Source organism: Mauremys mutica, chromosome 2 (genome assembly GCF_020497125.1).
Source record: "Mauremys mutica isolate MM-2020 ecotype Southern chromosome 2, ASM2049712v1, whole genome shotgun sequence".
NCBI lineage: Eukaryota > Metazoa > Chordata > Testudines > Geoemydidae > Mauremys > Mauremys mutica.
The window spans coordinates 130,806,002-130,824,548 of NC_059073.1; the positions used below are offsets into that span (position 1 = coordinate 130,806,002).

Here is an 18,547-nt window from a genome sequence, read left to right on the forward strand (position 1 = left end):
AATCCTTGTTCCCTCTTAGAAACACATTAGTCCTCTGGAGCAGCACAGATCCCTTTAGGAACATCAGTAGTGAGAACAGGGAAAGAAAAGGGGTCAAATCTTTTGCTTTTTTTAAGATGCTTTATTTCCCTGGCTCCAACCCACAATTTAAGTTTAATTTTGCCCTAACTAGCTTCCCTCCTTTCACACACCACCAGCTCTTGGGCATTCCTGCCACTCTTCCATATAATCTTCTACTTTAGCAATAGCTTCCAGCCAGCAGGGCAAGAAAGAGGCTCTTCTGCATTACTTTGCTCTTCCTGACCCACCCACTAAGAGCTGTCACAGTAATTGCAGCAGCACAAGGCACTCCCTTTTCCCAGTGCCCCCTGGCAAGGACTGTGTAGCCTTTTCTACACAATTTTTAGCAATTCTCATGCTATTGGTTTAGTCCGAGTGTAGCTGTATCAGTGCTAGATCTAAGGTGGGAGAATTTCTGAATGTCTTCCATGTAAGCCAAGGCCTCCATCTTTGTGATGTATTTCTGGAGGAATATTTTCCAAGTGATAGACTTCCTTCCATTAAATAGCCCACATCCACATTCCACTACACCCCCCATGTAACAATCTCTAGATTTATAACTGCTGCTGTTTAAGTAGATTAAAGCAACTATAATTATGACTCCTGACTCAAACAGTTTAAGAGAAATAAAACTGATTTGGAGGGGAAAAAAAGTTTAAACAATCAAAGATACTAGAATAAGTAATTCCTTGGCAGAAATTCACAGGAAATCTTTATTGAGGTAACAGATGAAAGGGAAACATTGGTGAGCAGACAAAATTACAGAAGATATTTATTGTAACTTTTCAAAAGTGTGTTAGTCATAGAAATCAAAGTCAGTACTTGAAATAGTTTACAATTAAAGCTTAGATGTGATATGAGTCTGAGTAACAAACAATTTGGAGGGGTTGTAGAAGGGCCAGGGTAACAATATGATAACGTGGTTTATTACCTTAGGCATGTGTATGCCTTTTTCCTTCAGTTAGGATGGAGAGAGTCCGGAAGAGAGCAACGAAAATGATAAAAGGTTAGGAACCCTGACCAATGAGGAAAGGTTTAAAAAACTAGGCCTGTTTAGTCTTGAGAAAAGAAAGATTGGGAGGGAGGAGGGAGCAGATCTGATGAGACTTCAAATACACCTCTCCCCTGGTAAAACACAAATTCGGCTATAACACGGTAAAGCAGTCTTGGGGGGGGCAGGGCTGTGCACTCCGGCAGATCAAAGCAAGTTCGATATAAGGCGGTTTCACCTATAACGTGGTAAGATTTTTTTGGCTCCCAAAGACAGCGTTATATCAGGATAAGGGTGTATGCTAAATGCTGTGCTTAATATCCAGCAAAGGATATTTAGGTAAGGGATTAGGAAAAGCTTTATAAGGGTTAAGTTTTGGCCATACTCTCTATACCAACAGCTTGAAGGGAGAGTGGTGTAGAAGTGCTGCCATGGCTCTGAGCTATCAAACAACCCTTGTACATGTGCAGTAGTCTCTTTGTGTCACAAATCCTAGCCAAGCAACCCCTTGTATTTGCTCACTGTGGGTCTCCAGGTATAAGCTTTCTTGGGTCTCAGCAGGCTGCACTACTGTTTCCTCCCTTTGTCCTTCTCTGGCACATTTCCTGGGCACCCTGCTACTCTTTCATGGAAATGGAACCCCTTTGGCCTCCAGTACCAGTGCTGAACCCCAAGATACCTCAGAAGCTTAAACATCCTCTCCCAGAACTCCACCCTAAGGTGTGAGCTTCTAGTTTACCATTTTAACTCTCTCACAAGGCTTGTAAATGTTAGCATGTAACATATCTGACTCTTTTCCCAGAGTCTCAAACAATTGTTCTTTTATTTAATCATATAAATCACAAGAGAGTACAGATCAAACAAAATAGTAAACCCTGTAGCCTACTTCCCCTGCTTCAGTTTCCTCACCACTGCAGGGCATTCTTTGGCCTGGGGTCCAAGTCCTGCTGCAGGGCACTATTTGTCTGCTGAAAAGTGAAATCATGTCCTCCAGCCCAACTTCTTGGCCCTAGGCCAGTCCATCCCCTACCCCTCTCCTGTTCTAAGTTCCCTCTGTGTGGTTCCTTATTTTACCACCTGACTGGTCACCTGTACTGCTCCTGGTAAATTTCCACTGCTCCTACTTTTCTCCCCCTCTGCAAAGGAGGTAGGGTAAAACTGCTTTTTCCTAAGCTTTAGCTCACCTACTGTTCCAAGGGATCTGCACCAGAATAGGGTTGTTGAATTCTAACTATTCCCCATTGTATTTGTTCTAGGAGGATGTGACCACCCATGGCAGCTAGGATGGGATTCATATTCACACAGAAGCATTAAAAAAGACAGCAATTTTATAATACAACATCCCAGTAACATCCATAAGTTGTACAGCTAGATACCCTAAATCATCACACCAGCTCTAGATCTGGTGGACTTGGGTCACCTTGCATTCACAGTGGTGTAAAGCTTGTGAGTGCAGGTTAGAATCAGGGTCATGTGTGTTGCTTACAGTAAAATAAGCTTATGGAAACAGTTCCCTATATTAAATATATATATTTGTTTAGTTCGTACAATGATTGAGACTGATGGGGTGTAGGAAAATGTGATTGGGGTGAATGTTGCCAACTCATAATTTTATTTTGAGTCTTGAGATAGTGGAGGGTGGTTCTCTTCCCACCCCCTGCAGGTGTTGGAATAAAAAAAAATCAAGTGCCCAGCCCTAGCACCTGTGGAAAAAGGCTTGAAAACATGAAGCAAGTGTACTGTAAACGTTCAGAACACAAAAGGCAAATTAAAACAAAGGCAAAAATTTAAAATAGGGGTTTGGAACGGGTCCCATATGAGGAGCGATTAAAGAGGCTAGGACTTTTCAGCTTGGAAAAGGGGAGACTAAGGGGGGACATGATAGAGGTCTATAAAATCATGAGTGATGTGGAGAAAGTGAATAAGGAAAAGTTATTTACTTGTTCCCATAATATAAGAACTAGGGGCCACCAAATGAAATGAATGGGCGGCAGGTTGAAAACAAATAAAAGGAAGTTCTTCTTCACACAGCGCACAGTCAACCTGTGGAACTCCTTGCCTGAGGAGGTTGTGAATGCTAGGACTATAGCAGGGTTTAAAAGAGAACAAGATAAATTCATGGAGGATAAGTCCATTAATGGCTATTAGGCAGGATGGGTAAGGAATGGTGTCCCTAGCCTCTGTTTGTCAGAGGGCTGGATGGACCTTTGGTCTGACCCAGTATGCCCATTCTTATGTCCTAAAAAAACCCATGATTTTTAAGTTAATGCCATTATTGGGGGGAACTGATTCATGATTTTTAAATGCTTGGGGTTAACATGAGGGCCATAGTGTGGCTGTGTGTGACAGAGAGAAGGGAGAGGGCATTTTGGGGAGACATACGGTGTACGTGGGAGAAACAGCAGTGTTGGAAGGGATGTGTTGGGGGATAGTGTGGGGGAAGTATGGTAGTGTCATGAGGGTGGCGGGCGCTGTGTGAGAGGCAGTCATGCTACAACGTTACGTGGGACGGTGGGAGAAAAGTTTGTGCCGGGGTTGCATTGGGGAGTTTGTACTAGGTATGGGGTGGGGAATGAAATCACCTTTTCCAAGTGGAGGATGGGAGCAAACCTGCAGCAGGGATTGGGCCTGTAGCGTTCGGGGAGGTTTGCACAGCAGAGGGCGGGAAAGGCGGTTAGTCCTGCTCCGCTGTGTACCCTTGGCGCAGGCCTGTGGGGCTGACTCGAGGACGGAGCGGGGCGGGGCCAGGTGGAGGCCGCCGTGCCCCCGTTACCGATGCGGAGCCGAACGGCAGCTGAGCGAGCCAGGGGCGGCTCTGAGAGCAACTCTGTTTGCAGGCTCCGGGGGTTGCCATGGCAATAGGCCGGTCCTGGCGGCGAGTTCGGAAAGGGGATTCGCCAGGCCTGGGGCAATGGGGACTGGGTGGGCGGAGCTCGCTGCCGGGAGAACTACGAGGGGGCGGAACACCACCCTCCCCCCCCCCCCCCGCTCAGGCAACAGAGCATGCGCAGACTGAGTCTCTCGCCAGCTTCCGGGCAATCTGAAATGTTCTGTGTGTCCTCCGCGCTCTTCACGCGCGCATGCGCGGTGGTGGTCTTTACCCATCGGTACATGCGCAGTACGAGTCTGCATGTACCGTTCTGCGGTGCTGTGAGAAGATGCAACGGGAATTAGACTGGGTGGTACTACGCACGCGCGGTGACGTAAGGGAGAGCGACGCGCGTGTGTCATTGGGAACTGGGAGCGTTGGGCATGCGCTGTAGATAGGCGTGGCGAGAGCGAGACCTTGAGCCTGGAGACAGAAGACAGCGGCTTTACGGTACGGGGGGAGAGGGGGGCGCGAGGTGCGAAGCTGGGCCTGGGGGAGCCGAGCGGAGCCGGGAGCGGTGTCAGTGCCCGGTCCGTGCGCCCCACGCCCCGTCGGGCTATAAGAGCGGGTAGGGCAGTGTCCGGCCTGGGCGACGTGAGGGCCGGGCCGGGGTCCGTGCGGGAGGGCAGGGGGTGGCTGGGGGCCCCTGTGTGGGGGCTGGGGTTGTATAACGCTCAAGGAGGGGTGAGGGGAACGTAGCCGCTGGACAGCACATTGCGTATTTTATGTCTCTGTCTCTGGTGTATGTTACAGCGTCTGTATGGTGCGTTTACAATAACGAAACTCAATTGTGTCCTGACAATTTCCTGCTCTGGATGTCTCCAGAGTCACCTTGTGGTGCTGTCATGGCAACTGATGGCTTTGGCTGTTAAATTCAAAGCAATATGAGCTGTGTCCTTTTTGCATTTCCATGTCTTGGGGGCGGGAACGGGCAGGGGGCAGAAGGTGTGTGCGCATACACACATTTCTTTACATAGTTTCCATTGGTTTTGTTCACAGAAACCCAAACAATTTCGGACTATTTCAGGACTGTGACACCTGTGACTTTGATTCATGCCCTTGATTACTGGTTAAAGGACAACATAAACTTAAATCTATCAACTTTTGTTTTTAATTGTGTTAAAAGCAGTTTAGAATACTATGCTTGCCTCTGGTTTAGTTAATGTTCTTTTAAGGGTGGCTGGGGACGTTGCAGTGTGGATTCAATCATTATTTAAATTAGTAGTCAGGGACACTTGCTTTAATCATGGATTTCTACATAAAAGTGCATTCTTGTTGATTGTTATAACCTTAATACATATTCTTCACAACTCAAAGATAGATGTAGGTTTCATTTTTAGAAGGTACACACTATTCATTTTAAAAGTGATTTATTTTGAAAACTTTTCAGATTAGTTTTACAGCTATACAAGAAAAGGAATGATTGGTTATTTCATTTACCAAAGGTAATTGAAGCAGATAGTTCACCTCCCAATGACTTCATAAATATCTCCTGTTCAACAGGTTACTCATTAATATTTTTCTTGCCATGCTATATTAGGAGGAGGAGGTCACCAGACAGACATTTAAATTGTTTTATTTAACTAAAACAACAACATTATGTATTCTGGATTCTTTTTCTTCAACAGCAAATATATAATACTTTAACACAACAAGTGCATTAATTTTTTAATTTAGTTAAACATTCAAGTTTTTTAAAATCAAGTTTGTTTTTGTTAAAAAAATTTTAAATAAAATAGTTAAATGAAGTATTTTTAAAAAAAAAAATTAAATTGACTATGTTAGCCAGGTCAACATGAGAAACTTAAAATATTGGCTTCTGTAGCTAACTCAGTTGTCTTCACCTTCATTTTCCTGTTTGTTCATAATCTGCTTTTTCAGGTCCCAAATGATTTCTCAATTTGGAATGAATTAGTCCAAAGGAAGAAAATATTCTTTTTACACCAGCAGTGAGTGAGTGAGAAGAAGCCATTGCTGTTAAAAGTGAGATTATCACTTCAACAGTCTCTGAATCCAAGTGCTTAAGTGACTTCCACCAGTTCACTACTGTGACTTTCTTTAAAATACCATCAGCAAACATATATTTCTTGAATGGTTCACCCTTAGCTCTGAAGTTTATTATAGTTGGCATTATGGAGGAATTATTGCTGGATGTCCATGTCATAGCCAACTCCTCTTCTTCTGCAGTTAAGGTTTGACTCTGGTACCGAGTATTGGCAAGAAAGTGAGCTGGAGATGGTGCTTATCCCATTCGTTTTTTTTAATGCTTGTAATTTGACTCTGTCATTGCATATTTCTCTTTTTAACATTTCACTCAGTTCCTTCCAAATTTCAACAGCATCAGCAATAAAACAGCTATTTCCCTGCATTTTGTTCAAGGCTATAGAAATAGGTTTGAGAGTACTCCGCATGTGTTCAACACTTCTCTTAAGACCTTTGGCTGTTACAGTGCCATCTATACTTTTTCACGATTTTATTCACAAACTGTCATCAGATTAGGTCAGTTCTAATCCACTACTGAGTTCCATTGCACGTCTTGTGGCAGAGTTAGTTTGGTTCCTCCTACTTTTTTCAGAGCAGCTGCTGCGAAGTGGTTGTTATAGAAGTATTTTGCAATTTCAACAACATTAGCTTTTATTTCTGGAACACTTAAGTCTTTGGCTAGAAGGTGCATCAAATGAGCACTGCAACTGTATGTTATTAGCTTGGGACTCTCTTCTAAATTTCTTAGCTTGGATACATTTGCAGCATTGTCTGTGACCAAGCTGCGTACTAGACATTTGATTTTTTTTTTCACATTTTGTTATAGCTTTTACTGCTACTTCTTGTAAGTATTCTGCTGTGTTTTCATTTCCTGATGTATCAATTGTTTCTGTAAGGAAGACATTCCCTTCTTCTGCTGTCACACAAGCGCATACAACAGGATCCTTGTGGACATTGCTCCACCCATCAAGACTCAGGTTAACAATTTTACCCTCTAGACCTTTTGCACACTGCTCAATTTCTCTTTCATACACTTTATCCAGCAATTTGCCTGCAACATCTGTGCTGTTGGGTGAACTGTATCCAGGTCTTAATGACTGAGAACCCCACACTTGATTAACATGGTTCAATCATACGGAAAGGAGAGTTTGTTGCCTAAACAAACGGGGCAATTTTTTCATCAATTCATCAATTTTTGTAATCTGCTGGTTCTTATCACAAACTTATCTATGGTTGTATCTGGAAGATGGAGTTTTTTTTCTTTTTGCTACAGGTGATATACTGTGGCAGTGACATACATGATGTGACTGAAACACTATCACTGGCAGATAACACTGAAACTATAGAAAATGATGGTGATCTTGAAGGTGGATAGTCTTCAGAATCCTGTATGTTGAGGATGGATTCTAAACAAAACAAGTCAATACAATTATTTAATTATTGCCATACTGCTCATTTAGTATTACTTATTGCAGTCACTGACACTCAGTAGTACTTTAAAGGTGAAATTGGAAAAGGAAGATCTGCCTATTTCAGCTATTTATTTTTTATTACAACTGCATCTAAAATGATAGTACCATAGAGTAGCAACTATATTTTTTGCTCAAACATGAGAATTCAAGAATACTCTAGAAGGAAGACAGGCAGTCCTTAAAAAAGAAGTATGAAATAAGTTTATCAACCTGAAGATCCTGCATGTTCAGACATGTTCCTTTCATCATCTTCAACACAGCTTCCTCCTGAGAAGCAACAGAGAGTCCTGTGGCACCTTATAGACTTAGTCTGGATCTGTAAAAAGCAACAAACATGGCTACCCCTCTAATACTTGACTCCTGAGAAGGAACACTTCTCACGATGTTTCATTTGGGCAGCCAGGCTTTAGCATTTCTTTGTTGCATTGTTTGCATTTTGCACGCATGCCTGTCTTTCCCACAGGTAGAAGAACTTCATTAAAATATTCCCAAACTGGGTCTCTTATAGATTATAGGTTTTCCCTTCTAGTGAGAGAATGGTATGGTAGATTTCAAATCAATGAAGTCTACACTCAGAAAGACCTCAAGACTTCTGGAATATGCTGCTCAAACAGTTTCACTTTTGTTTCTACTGCCTGTCCCTCCTGTCTCAAATTTATCTCCAGACTTCTTCTCCTTGTCCAGATCTATTCTGCCCCCAACAGTCTTCTATTCATTGAACATTTTGAAACTTTCCACTTTTGGAGAGAGGTAAGGGATTGACTCTGTGTACACAAATTTGCAGAGGGACAGTAGGTTTGAGGTTTGCTATTTCTCACCTCTATTTATTTATTTTTATTTAAAACATTTTTGCTGTTAACAAGCATGTTATCTCTGGAGAGACAAATCCACAGTTTGAGAACTGAAAACTTAAGCATCTTCTAGACTGATCACTGAGTCCCATTGGATAGATAGAAAGATTAACCTAAATAATCTATACAGAAGCCCCTGGAACCCCATAAGATTGGGTCCCTAATCCATGAACTATTGGAACTTGTTTACAAAACTTTTCTTAAACATTATATGAATATATTGTCTCATGCTATAGAATTAGAATTTATAATCTCTATTCCATGATGAGATATCTTTGAGCTGTGATGTATCTTAATTAAAACCATCTTTAGATCGGTTTTCTCCTCAAAAAGCATTTTATCAAAAAAATCCGATTTTAAATAAAAAAAATTGATTAAAAAAAAAAAGCATTGATTTTTATCCACCCTGGCACGTTGAGTCTCACAGTGTAGCATGTGATGCTACAAGCACACACCTCAGTAGATATGCCTGGGTTTTAATGCATGCAAATGACCTATCTCCCTCTTCCTCCTCCCACTGGAAGAAAATCATACCTGGATTCAGATTTCTGGTACTCGGAATTTTTGTTCATTTTGATCGCTCATTCAAAACCAGTATCTCGAAAACCTCATTCATCCTGAAAGTACTACTACTACTTTCCCAATGGATGTTTTTGCCCTTGCAAGATGCAGAATACTGATATCTTAAATGGGGACAGTATTACTACTTTTTCTGTATTTTGGATGAATGTTAATTTGACCCCCCAAAAAGGTATTTCTTCCTCTTTCAGCAAAGTCTGAGAGGTATTTGAGTCCTAGGCTGCTGCAGATTGCATGCACAAAGCTGTTTTTTGTTTCTGAGCTGCTACAACTGTCTGATGAAGTTTAATGGAGAAAATGTTTGATTTAATTCCTATAAGTCTAATAATTTCACTGCAAAACTTTATTGGGTAAATTTAGGTACTCTTCAATGTGGAAATAAGAATATATTATGTCAACAGAAGCCAGGTATTCACGTTGCCTTTTGGACTTTGCTGGGAGAGAGAATTGCAGTGGAAATATAAATATTGACTTTTTAAAAAGTTTTTGGGAAACTGAAATCCATAGATGTTTTACATTAACATTTGATAAGTGCTGAAAACATATTAGAATAAAGGAAATGTCAATCTAAAATTCGATCATTTTGATAACTCTTTTGCTTATCTCTCACCCCAAAAATGCTTAATTATAGTATGAGTTTAGAAGCCTGTATTTTTGCGATCAGAGATTAATCCTCCATACCAGTGATCCCCAACCTTTTTCATCTGGCGGGCGCCAGATAACGAGCCACAGAGGACCGTGGCGGCAGACAAGTATCCGCCGAAATGCCACCGACAAGCGGTAACGTCAATAGGCGTCGCCGCCGAAATTCCGCTGACAAGCAGCGTCATCCAGATGACACTGCTTCTCGGCGGCATTTCAGTGGATGCTTGTCCGCCGGCCAGTACGCGGGCGCCATGGCACCCACAGGCACCGCGTTGGGGACCCCTGCTCCATTGAAATGCAGCATTACAATATTGTGGTTGATAGTAGTAGTGTTCTTATTGTGTACCAGATAGTGTTTTCATTGACCACCTATCACTACAGCCTCCAAAAACAAGACCACATTTCTTCTGTGGCTACTGTAGTGCTTAGTGATGTGGGGGAAAAGAGTTTATTTTAAACTTGTTTTAATGTGACTGCCACTTAGTTATGGCCTTCCATTTTGTCTTTGCTGCTTTATTTCTTCTCCCTTTGTGTAACAGTTTACGTTTTATCAGCATCAAATCTTCCCTTGTTGTCTGCAGCACACATTGCTCTAGCTCAGGGATAGGCAACCTATGGCACGTGAGCTGATTTTCAGTGGCACTCACACTGCCCGGGTCCTGGCCATCCGTCCGGGGGGCTCTGCATTTTAATTTAATTGAAGCTTCTTAAACATTTTAAAAACCTTAATTGCTTTACATACAACCATAGTTTAGTTATATATTATAGACTTATAGAAAGAGACCTTCTAAAAACATTAAAATGTATTACTGGCACACAAAACTTTAAATTAGAGTGAATAAATGAAGACTCAGCACACCACTTCTGAAAGGTTGCCGACCCCTGACCTAGCTTCTCTGAGGCCTGGTCTATGCTAGAAAGTTTTACCAGTATAGCTGCTTCAGTTGTGTGGGGGGAGGGGGGGAAATAAAATCACATCTCTGATGAACATAGCTATGGCAGCAAAAGCCCTAGTGTAGATGCAGTTATACCTGCAGAAAAGTCCATTTGTCGGTATAGTTTATTCTGTTTGGGGAACTGGTTGAAACTATACACACACAGAAACTATCGCTGGTATAAGCTGTCTCCGTTAGGAGAATTTACCATTATAGCTCCTCTGATATATCTATAGTGGCACGCCCTCTTAAATGTAATCAAGTGTTAAGCCACTTTCCAGCAAGGTGCATTAATTTAAATCAGTGATCACTGATATTAATCATGATTTAAATTAGCAATCACAAAACTTTGATTTAAATTTTAAGTGTTTTGCATTTGTACTTAATCTTTAGTTGATAATTTTTAGAACATTAGCCCTTTCACTAAATTTAGTGTTTCTTTTTGGTAACCAGGAGTATGCACTATGTCTATATGCATTTATTGAAACAGTTATATGACTTAACTTACATTTATTCATATTCTTATTTTAAATATTAGAGTATGTTAGAAAATGGTGAATGATGCATTTCTCATTTGCTATGTGGTTGTTTTTTACCTGTGATTTGTATCTTTCTCTATTTGGATTGAAATTTAAATTAAAAGTGTGCAAAACCAGCATTTTTAAATGGTTAAATAAAACTACCTTGTGCTGGATATGTAAGGAAAAATTATATCAAATGTTTTGCGTTTAAAACTGATTTTTTTTTAAATGAAGGAAGTATCTGTAGTCACTTAAACTGATTGTTTCTACTCACCATGTCCTTCAAGATTTTAGAAGTAGTAGGTATCATCCTTTCTCAACTAGTTGTTCATTGATTGCTAGGAAAACAAGTTTTCCTTCTTTTTTTAACTCACAATTGGTTTCTTAAAAATGAACTAGTTAAATAAACTGAAATGAAGAAAATACTTTCTCTGCACCTACAGAAGAGGCTACTGCTGTCAAAAGCTCATTTAGCACTTCAACAAACTTTGGTTCCAGCTGCTTAGCAAGTGACTTCCACCAGTTCAGTGGTTTGACTTTCTTTTAAAACTCGACAGCAAACATGTACTGCTTGATTTTTTAATGTAATTTAAATGTTTTTAGATTGTAGTAAAAGTAGGCCTTAAAATAAATTGTCACAATTTCAAATTTAATTGCAAATTTTTTTATTTTTAAAAGAATCCCTATATTTAATTTTATTGAGAACCAGTTTAAACAAAAAAAAAATTTCTTTAGTTGATTTATATCCCCAGTGCTTTGCAGTTCAGGTCAGTCCTATTAAGTGCTTGCTACTACTTCAGTTTTGATACTTTCTGTAAATTTGTTTAGCGTTGAATTTTCACTAAAGAAACATCTAACAGACATGAAAATTATGGGGAGGTTATTGGATTTTGGAATTTAGTCAATCAGAATCTTTGAAAAGTGGAAACTCCCAAAGATAGACAATGTGGCTAGCAGAAAATGCTTCTGCCAGAGGCCTGACAAATGCATCATTCCTATGAAAGAAGCAGTTTTTCAGATCACCATTTATGAATCACTGGTAACACTGATTTGTACTAGCTCTAATAGCTGTCTAGAGAACAGCTGCTACAGTCACATCAGTTGAGTTGGAGAAGAGTAAAAGTGTAATCCAAATGTGATTTCCAAAATCTGATATCTTGTGACTCTCCGCTGAAATAAATCACATGTTCAGATTTCCATTGGTGTCTAGAATTACTTCATAAATCATTTGAGAGAGGTATCTTGCCCTGAAATGGTCATTGTATCTCAGACCAGGCAAAAATTGAGGCCATTTACCCAATAGAGTAGTTGGGATGCTGAAATCATCCTTTACTTTCACCAGTCTGCCTTTGCTGCTGAGGTGTTGGGTCCATAACTGGTGGTGATAGTCAGCACCTCCTTCAGGGATGATGCGGTACAATTCTCCCTTAAGCACACATTTGTGAGTCCCATGCTCAGAAATGTTTCTCTTTAAAAATACTGTCAATACTTGACTACTCATTATTTAACATTGAGTATATACTAACTCCTTTACAAAAGCATATGGGGTGTATTGTGGGTCACATTTACAGGTAATGAATCTAATACGGAAGGTATACTAGAGATCCTTATGAAAACAGGGCTCAAATGGAGTGGAATGCCGAGCAGGAGGGTGATACTTAATGACAGAATGGGTATTTGTCAGAGTAGAAGATCTTTCCTTTTGATTTTCTTTGAATATGCTTTAGGTACAGTGGGAGCTCTCACTGACTACATGCTGGACACCCTCTTCTGTTCTCCAATTTGCATTCACTTTTCTGTTTGGTGATAGGGGTATTGGGAAAACTAGTGGGGGGGGGAAGAATGGTGCAGTCCAGTTTCAATCTTGTGCTAACATATTAATCAATTGTCAGTTACCATGTGTTAAAACATGACTGAAAGTTAAAGTCTAAGCAAACCCTGTTAAAGGAATAGGGGAGTAGTGATTCCGCCCCCTTTTCAGCAATTGATAAATGAGGGAGGGAGATGCTGGATATTCCCCAAAAAGTCGGGGTGGAGTGGGGTGGTGAATTACCTAGTGTGGATAGTGAAAGAGGTAGAGCTATTTAGCTTACTAGGTTTCTCACCAGGATGCCGCTTGTGCATCTGATGGGGGCTTGTGCAAAGCATCATCTTTGGTATTGGCTTTTGCTCGTATATATGCCTAATACATTTTTTTAAGCCTCAAAAACAGTTAACCACATATCCATAACCACAATATCTGCTTTTACACTTTCCTGGTGTTGGCTGTGTTCTCTTTATTTTGTTTACTTTAATTCCTAGTAATGATTTTAAGTCATTGAGCTGTTTTGAAAACAATGGAATGAAAAATTCTGACAAACTTTAAAAGATAACAGCAACTTTTTAAAAAATTGTGGAATAACTTGCTCCTGGGTCACCTCTGCAGTTGCTCTTTGGTGAAAATCAGGTTTTATATCAGAAATGCAGCCTGCTCCATGACTAGGTTGAAGATGCTGCTGTAATAGTATAAGTAAAACTTGTCTTTCATCTTTAATGATGCATCAAATTTTTTTCCGTATTTGACAGGTATAAAGGCCTTTTATAAGTTCACATTTGAGACGTACATAATTTATGACCTAATCTTCATATAAGGAATCTGCGGTCATGTCCAGCTGTTCTGTACCTTCTAGACCCACAGGTATATGTGTGTGTGTGTATATATATATATATATATAGCAGAAGGCCAGCTATTAAAAATAGAGGTTCATTAGAGAGTGTAAATTGTCTCAGCTCTGTGTAATCCATCCACAAGGTTGAGTTGTGAATTAATTCAGATACTTTGTTGATATCCTTGCATAATAGCCAGGATAGTGACAGAAAGTGAGCTTTGTGAAGCAGTTCTGCGCTTGATTAGTTTTGTCTTTTTGTGAGTGAAGTCAGAAACTGCTTGCTGCAAGAATAGATTTCTTGTCACACAAAGGTCAGAAGAACTCAAGTTTGCTCTTCAGCAAGAGCGTAGGGGAAGAGAAACCCAACAGTAATAAGAAAGAGGCTAAACAGTTAGCACTGCTTTGTAGTTCAAAGGAAAGGTAAGTGGTGTGAGTATTTGAAGGGAGTTGATGATTTTAAGGATTTTTACCTCTTAGTTTGCATTATTATTATCTTGGATCAATGGTGCTTTCAATGTAATATAATTTATCAAATGGACGATTGGAGATATTTCTAGTGGCAGCTGTTCAAGAGATTTGCAGCAAATGAGCCATTCAGCTGTTGGTTAGTTGGTCCTTTCTGGAACAGAAGCTACCCACAGTAACATGATGGATGTTTAAGATTTGCCATTGTAAATCCTTATTTCTCAGGCACAAACTCTAGAATAGAAGCTACCTGTACTTCTTTAATGGGAAACCACTAGCAGACTATATTATTATTTAAAATGGTATTTAATAATATTTAGGTAGTGACACCAAACAAAAGGGTTGAGACATCCAACATTAAAACTAACACTCCACTCACAATTTTCAGTTTCTGGCTTTTTTCTGTTTAAACAGAATTAAAGTTGGTACAGAAACAGTTATTCATGTTAGACCATAGTCTCGTTTTTCTGTTAAGTGCATTATCAGAGAGAGACTCAGCAAGGTCTTGGTGTGCCAACTGGAACTGGGATACCACTGACCTAGCAGCCTGGGCTAAAGCCCTCCAAGCTTGCACTGTCACCAGCATTCACACAGGTAGGAACACACCCAGCTGCGGTCACATGCAGGCTCTCTAACCACCAGCCTAGGACCCCAGAGCACTACTGTACTGCCCTGGTCAAATCTGGCCAGTATATGGGTTTAACACTCAGTCTGCCTCTCCCTCAATGTAAAGAGGACCATGCACACTTGTGGTGACCAAGCTGAGATTTTCCCCAGACACCTTAGTCCAACACACTGGTTTGGATTAAAATATAAAATAAGTTTATTAACTACAAACTGATAGATTTTAAGTGATTATAAATGATAGCCAACAGATCAAAGTAGATTGTGGTTTTGTTTATTTACTAGGTAAACTGAGTTTAACATACCAGATAGATAGGATATGAATTAGCAAATTCTCATCCTGAGTGATAAACAGGCTGGCAGATTCTTAAGGCACAAACTGCCTTGGCTTCGCAGCTTGGGTTTCCCAGGTTTTCATACACAGGCTAGAAATTCCTTTTAGCCTATGACCATCACTTCCCCCCGTTCAGTCTTGTTCAGTCTTTATTCCTCAGGTGTTTCCAAGTATGTTGTTGTAGGGAGAATGAGGTCCCCTCATGATGTCATTTTCCCCCTTTTATATCTTCTCCCCACTTGCTGGAGAGCTCTTTTGCTGTGACCTGGGTCAAACAGTTCCCATTGTGTAGTGCTGTCTGAGAGGTTTCTGTTGTACATAGTTCCTGGGGTAATCTTTGTGCGCAATTCCTCATAACTGTTAACATTGTTTTCCCTTTTTACTGTTGTACCTGAAAGGATGTTTGTGGGTGTTTTCAACCTCACATGTTTCAGTAACACATACATAGCCAAACTTAATAACTTCACATACGATGATAGCACATACAATCCAACAACATATTAATGTCTAGCAGATCAAGACTTTTAGAATGATACCTTACAAAGCATACTTTGTACAAAACATATCCTAATTACATGGCAGTGGTGAATATTGGGGTGCCAGGGTGTCAGTCACATCCACATACTGTAGACAGATGTCCTTTTTGTATTTTCCAAAGCTCTGGAAGACTACCTGAGGGGAAGAATCAAGAAAACAAGGGGGAAAAAATCTTATATAGTTTTAAATTGGCTTTGAGTTAATATTGGACTCCATGGGCTTTCATTTGCTGATTCATCAATGATTTAGATAATGGCATAGAGAGTATACTTATAAAGTTTGCGCACAATACCAAGCTGGGGAGAGGGGGGTTGCAAGTTCTTTGGAGGATAGGATTTAAACTCAAAATGATCTGGACTAACTGGAGAAATGGTCTGAAATAAATAGGATGAAATTCAATAAGGACAAATGCGAAGTACTCTACTTAAGGAACAATCAGTTGCACACATACAAAATGGGAAATGACTGCCTAGGAGGGAGTACTGCAGAAATGGATTTGGGGTCATAGTGGATCACTAGCTAAATAGTCAACAGTGTAACACTGTTTCAAAAAAGCAAACATCATTCTGGGATATATTAGCAGGAGTGTTGGAAGCAAGACACAATTCTTCCACTCTACTCTGCGCTGATTAGGTCTCAACTGGAGTATTGTGTGAAGTTCTGGGTGCCACATTTTAGGAAAGATGTGGACAAATTGGAGAAAGTCCAGAGAAAAGCAACAAAAATGATTAAAGGTTTAGAAAACATGACCTAGGAGGGAAGGTTTTAAAAATTGGGTTTGTTTAGTCTGGAGAAGAGAAGACAGAAGGGGGACATAACAGTTTTTAAGTACACAAAAGGTTGTTACAAGGAGGAAGGAGAAAAAAAATTCTCTTTAACCTTGGGGAATCAATGAGCTGGAGGTTAGATTGTACATTAGGAAAAACTTCCTAGCTGTCAGGATAGATAAGCACTGGAATAAATTGCCTAGGGAGGTTGTGGAATCTCCATCATTGGAGATTTTTAAAGCAGGTTAGACAAACGCCTGTCAGGGATGGTCTAGATAATACTTTCTTCAGTGCAGGGGACTGGACTAGAAGATCTCTCGCGATCCCTTCCAGTCCTGCAATTCTATGAGTATTCTCCACCCTGGGGTATTTCACCTAGGGCTCTTGTCAGAACAGTTCCTATCATGAAAGGAGCATTCAATTGTTGGAACAGAAATGGAGTCAATAAATTGTTGGGTTCTTTCTCTGATACAATATTAGCAGATTCTGGGACAAGTACATTGCTAGAATTTAATTCCACTTCTGGGGTACAGTGATTCTGAATAATAGGTTGGCTTATGTTAAATTTCTGATATAAAATACCTTTTGTTCTTTCTGACAAAACAACATGGAAGTAAGGAAGGTCTCTCTGCTTAGTAAGATTTTTGGCTCTGTATTGTAAACTCTGGGTTCTCTTCACTTCTAATCTTTTCAGACCCAATGGCTGTCCCACCGTCCTACTGTGACCTGGGGAAATCCGCCAGGGATGTATTCAACAAAGGATATGGTAAGCAGCGTGATCATATATTGATGCTAATAAACTTACTTTTGTTAAGGCACCTAAGAAATGTAATAACAATATTTACATATGTATTCACAGAAATAATATTTTGTAGTAATAATGTGACCAAGCAAGTACGAGAGAGAGAGAAAATATTTAGTGCTACTTACACATTTATGGTGTGTTTATATATTGAGTATCAAACAAACTAGAAACGAAACTGTTTTGAGTCTTGGTCAGAGAGGTGCCACAAAATGTAATTTGAATAGTGAGAAGTGTTCCAGTGTCCTCAGCCTTTTATAGAGGATGCAGTGCTTCTCACCTTCTTTATTATTTACAGGAATATGTATAATTAGGTCCAACCCCTCGATGTAAGTTGCCATAGCAGACCATTGGCAACAGACGATCCCCTCAGGTAGAGTGCTCCTATGTTGTTTGAGACAAAATTATGTGTAATGTTGGACACAGTACAAATAATTTAGAGCACTTTAAACTGGAAAATGTTATTTTAAAAGAAAACCAGAAAGTCTCTCTAGGGGAGGAACTCTCTGCTTGAACTGTTCTCTTGTTTGCAATTCTTGATAATTTACATGAACAATGGCTTAATGCGGTATTTACATTGTTTGTGGCATAAAACTAGCACTATATAGCTGATAAAGAAGTGGCTTTTTTCTATATATGTATATTTAAGTATTTTCCTGGATCTTCATATGAATTTCTTCCTAATTGATGATCATTTCTTCATCTGCTGTAAGAATTTTTAAAGGAAAATTGCTAATATCTGTCTCTGTATTGGGGGAAGTGGTAAAAGTGTTGATCGTCCAATTAATAGTTGACCTTTGGTTTGATTTTTTTTTCTTTTGCATCTGGGAATTTTAGATTTATATATGTCATATAAATTCATTTGAATAACTGCTTTGAGAGATACAAAGATACAGTCCATCTAGCTCTCTGTATTTTCATTGCCTGTGACTGATTTAAATTATGGTCAGTTATGGGAATCCTGAGACTCTCAGTACAGTGACATGTCATGAATTCTGAAATCATCTATTTTGTGAAATTTTGTTATTAAACAGTGTGTGAGTGGGTGCGTTTCCCAAACTGCTCTAAACAAAGTTCACACACTGTAAAGTCAAAAACTCACCATTTCTCAGACTGGTCTTTGTTAACAAAGACCAAACTATATTTTGAACAATTTCAGCTCAAGCTTTCTTTCTAGTCTTAGCTGCTTCTAGATTTTCAGCCTAAAGAGAGAGAGCAAATGTTGTTCTGGGATGTGTAAACAAAGGAATATCAAGCAGGAATAAGGAAATGATATTTGTGTATGTGGTATTGGTGAGACTATGACAAAAAAGATGTTGACAAATTGGACAGCTTTCAGAAAAGAGCTACACAAATTATTTGAGGGCTGGAAGACCTGCCTTGCAATGAGAGACTTAAACATGTCCGTTTATTTAGCTTCTAAAAGAGAAGGTTAAAAGGTGGTTTGATCCCAGTCTACAAGTA

The 18,547-nt window shown here is 39.8% G+C and overlaps 1 protein-coding gene across 4 annotated transcripts in view; it reads left to right on the forward strand.

The window, feature by feature from the left end:
• The first annotated feature begins 4,210 nt into the window (after positions 1-4,210).
• The window catches only part of VDAC3 (voltage dependent anion channel 3), a 39,735-nt gene continuing 25,398 nt past the window's right edge, over positions 4,211-18,547 (forward strand). Inside the window, exons 1-3 of one of the 4 annotated variants that reach the window (XM_045005190.1) lie at positions 4,211-4,370; positions 13,472-13,583; positions 16,976-17,047. In XM_045005190.1, coding sequence (XP_044861125.1) covers positions 13,550-13,583; positions 16,976-17,047 — 106 coding nt within the window. In that variant the 5' untranslated portion in view covers positions 4,211-4,370; positions 13,472-13,549. Of the gene's footprint in view, positions 4,371-4,393; positions 4,489-13,471; positions 13,584-16,975; positions 17,048-18,547 lie in introns of those variants that run through there. The other 3 variants (XM_045005192.1, XM_045005191.1, XM_045005193.1) reach the window with 3 other exon arrangements.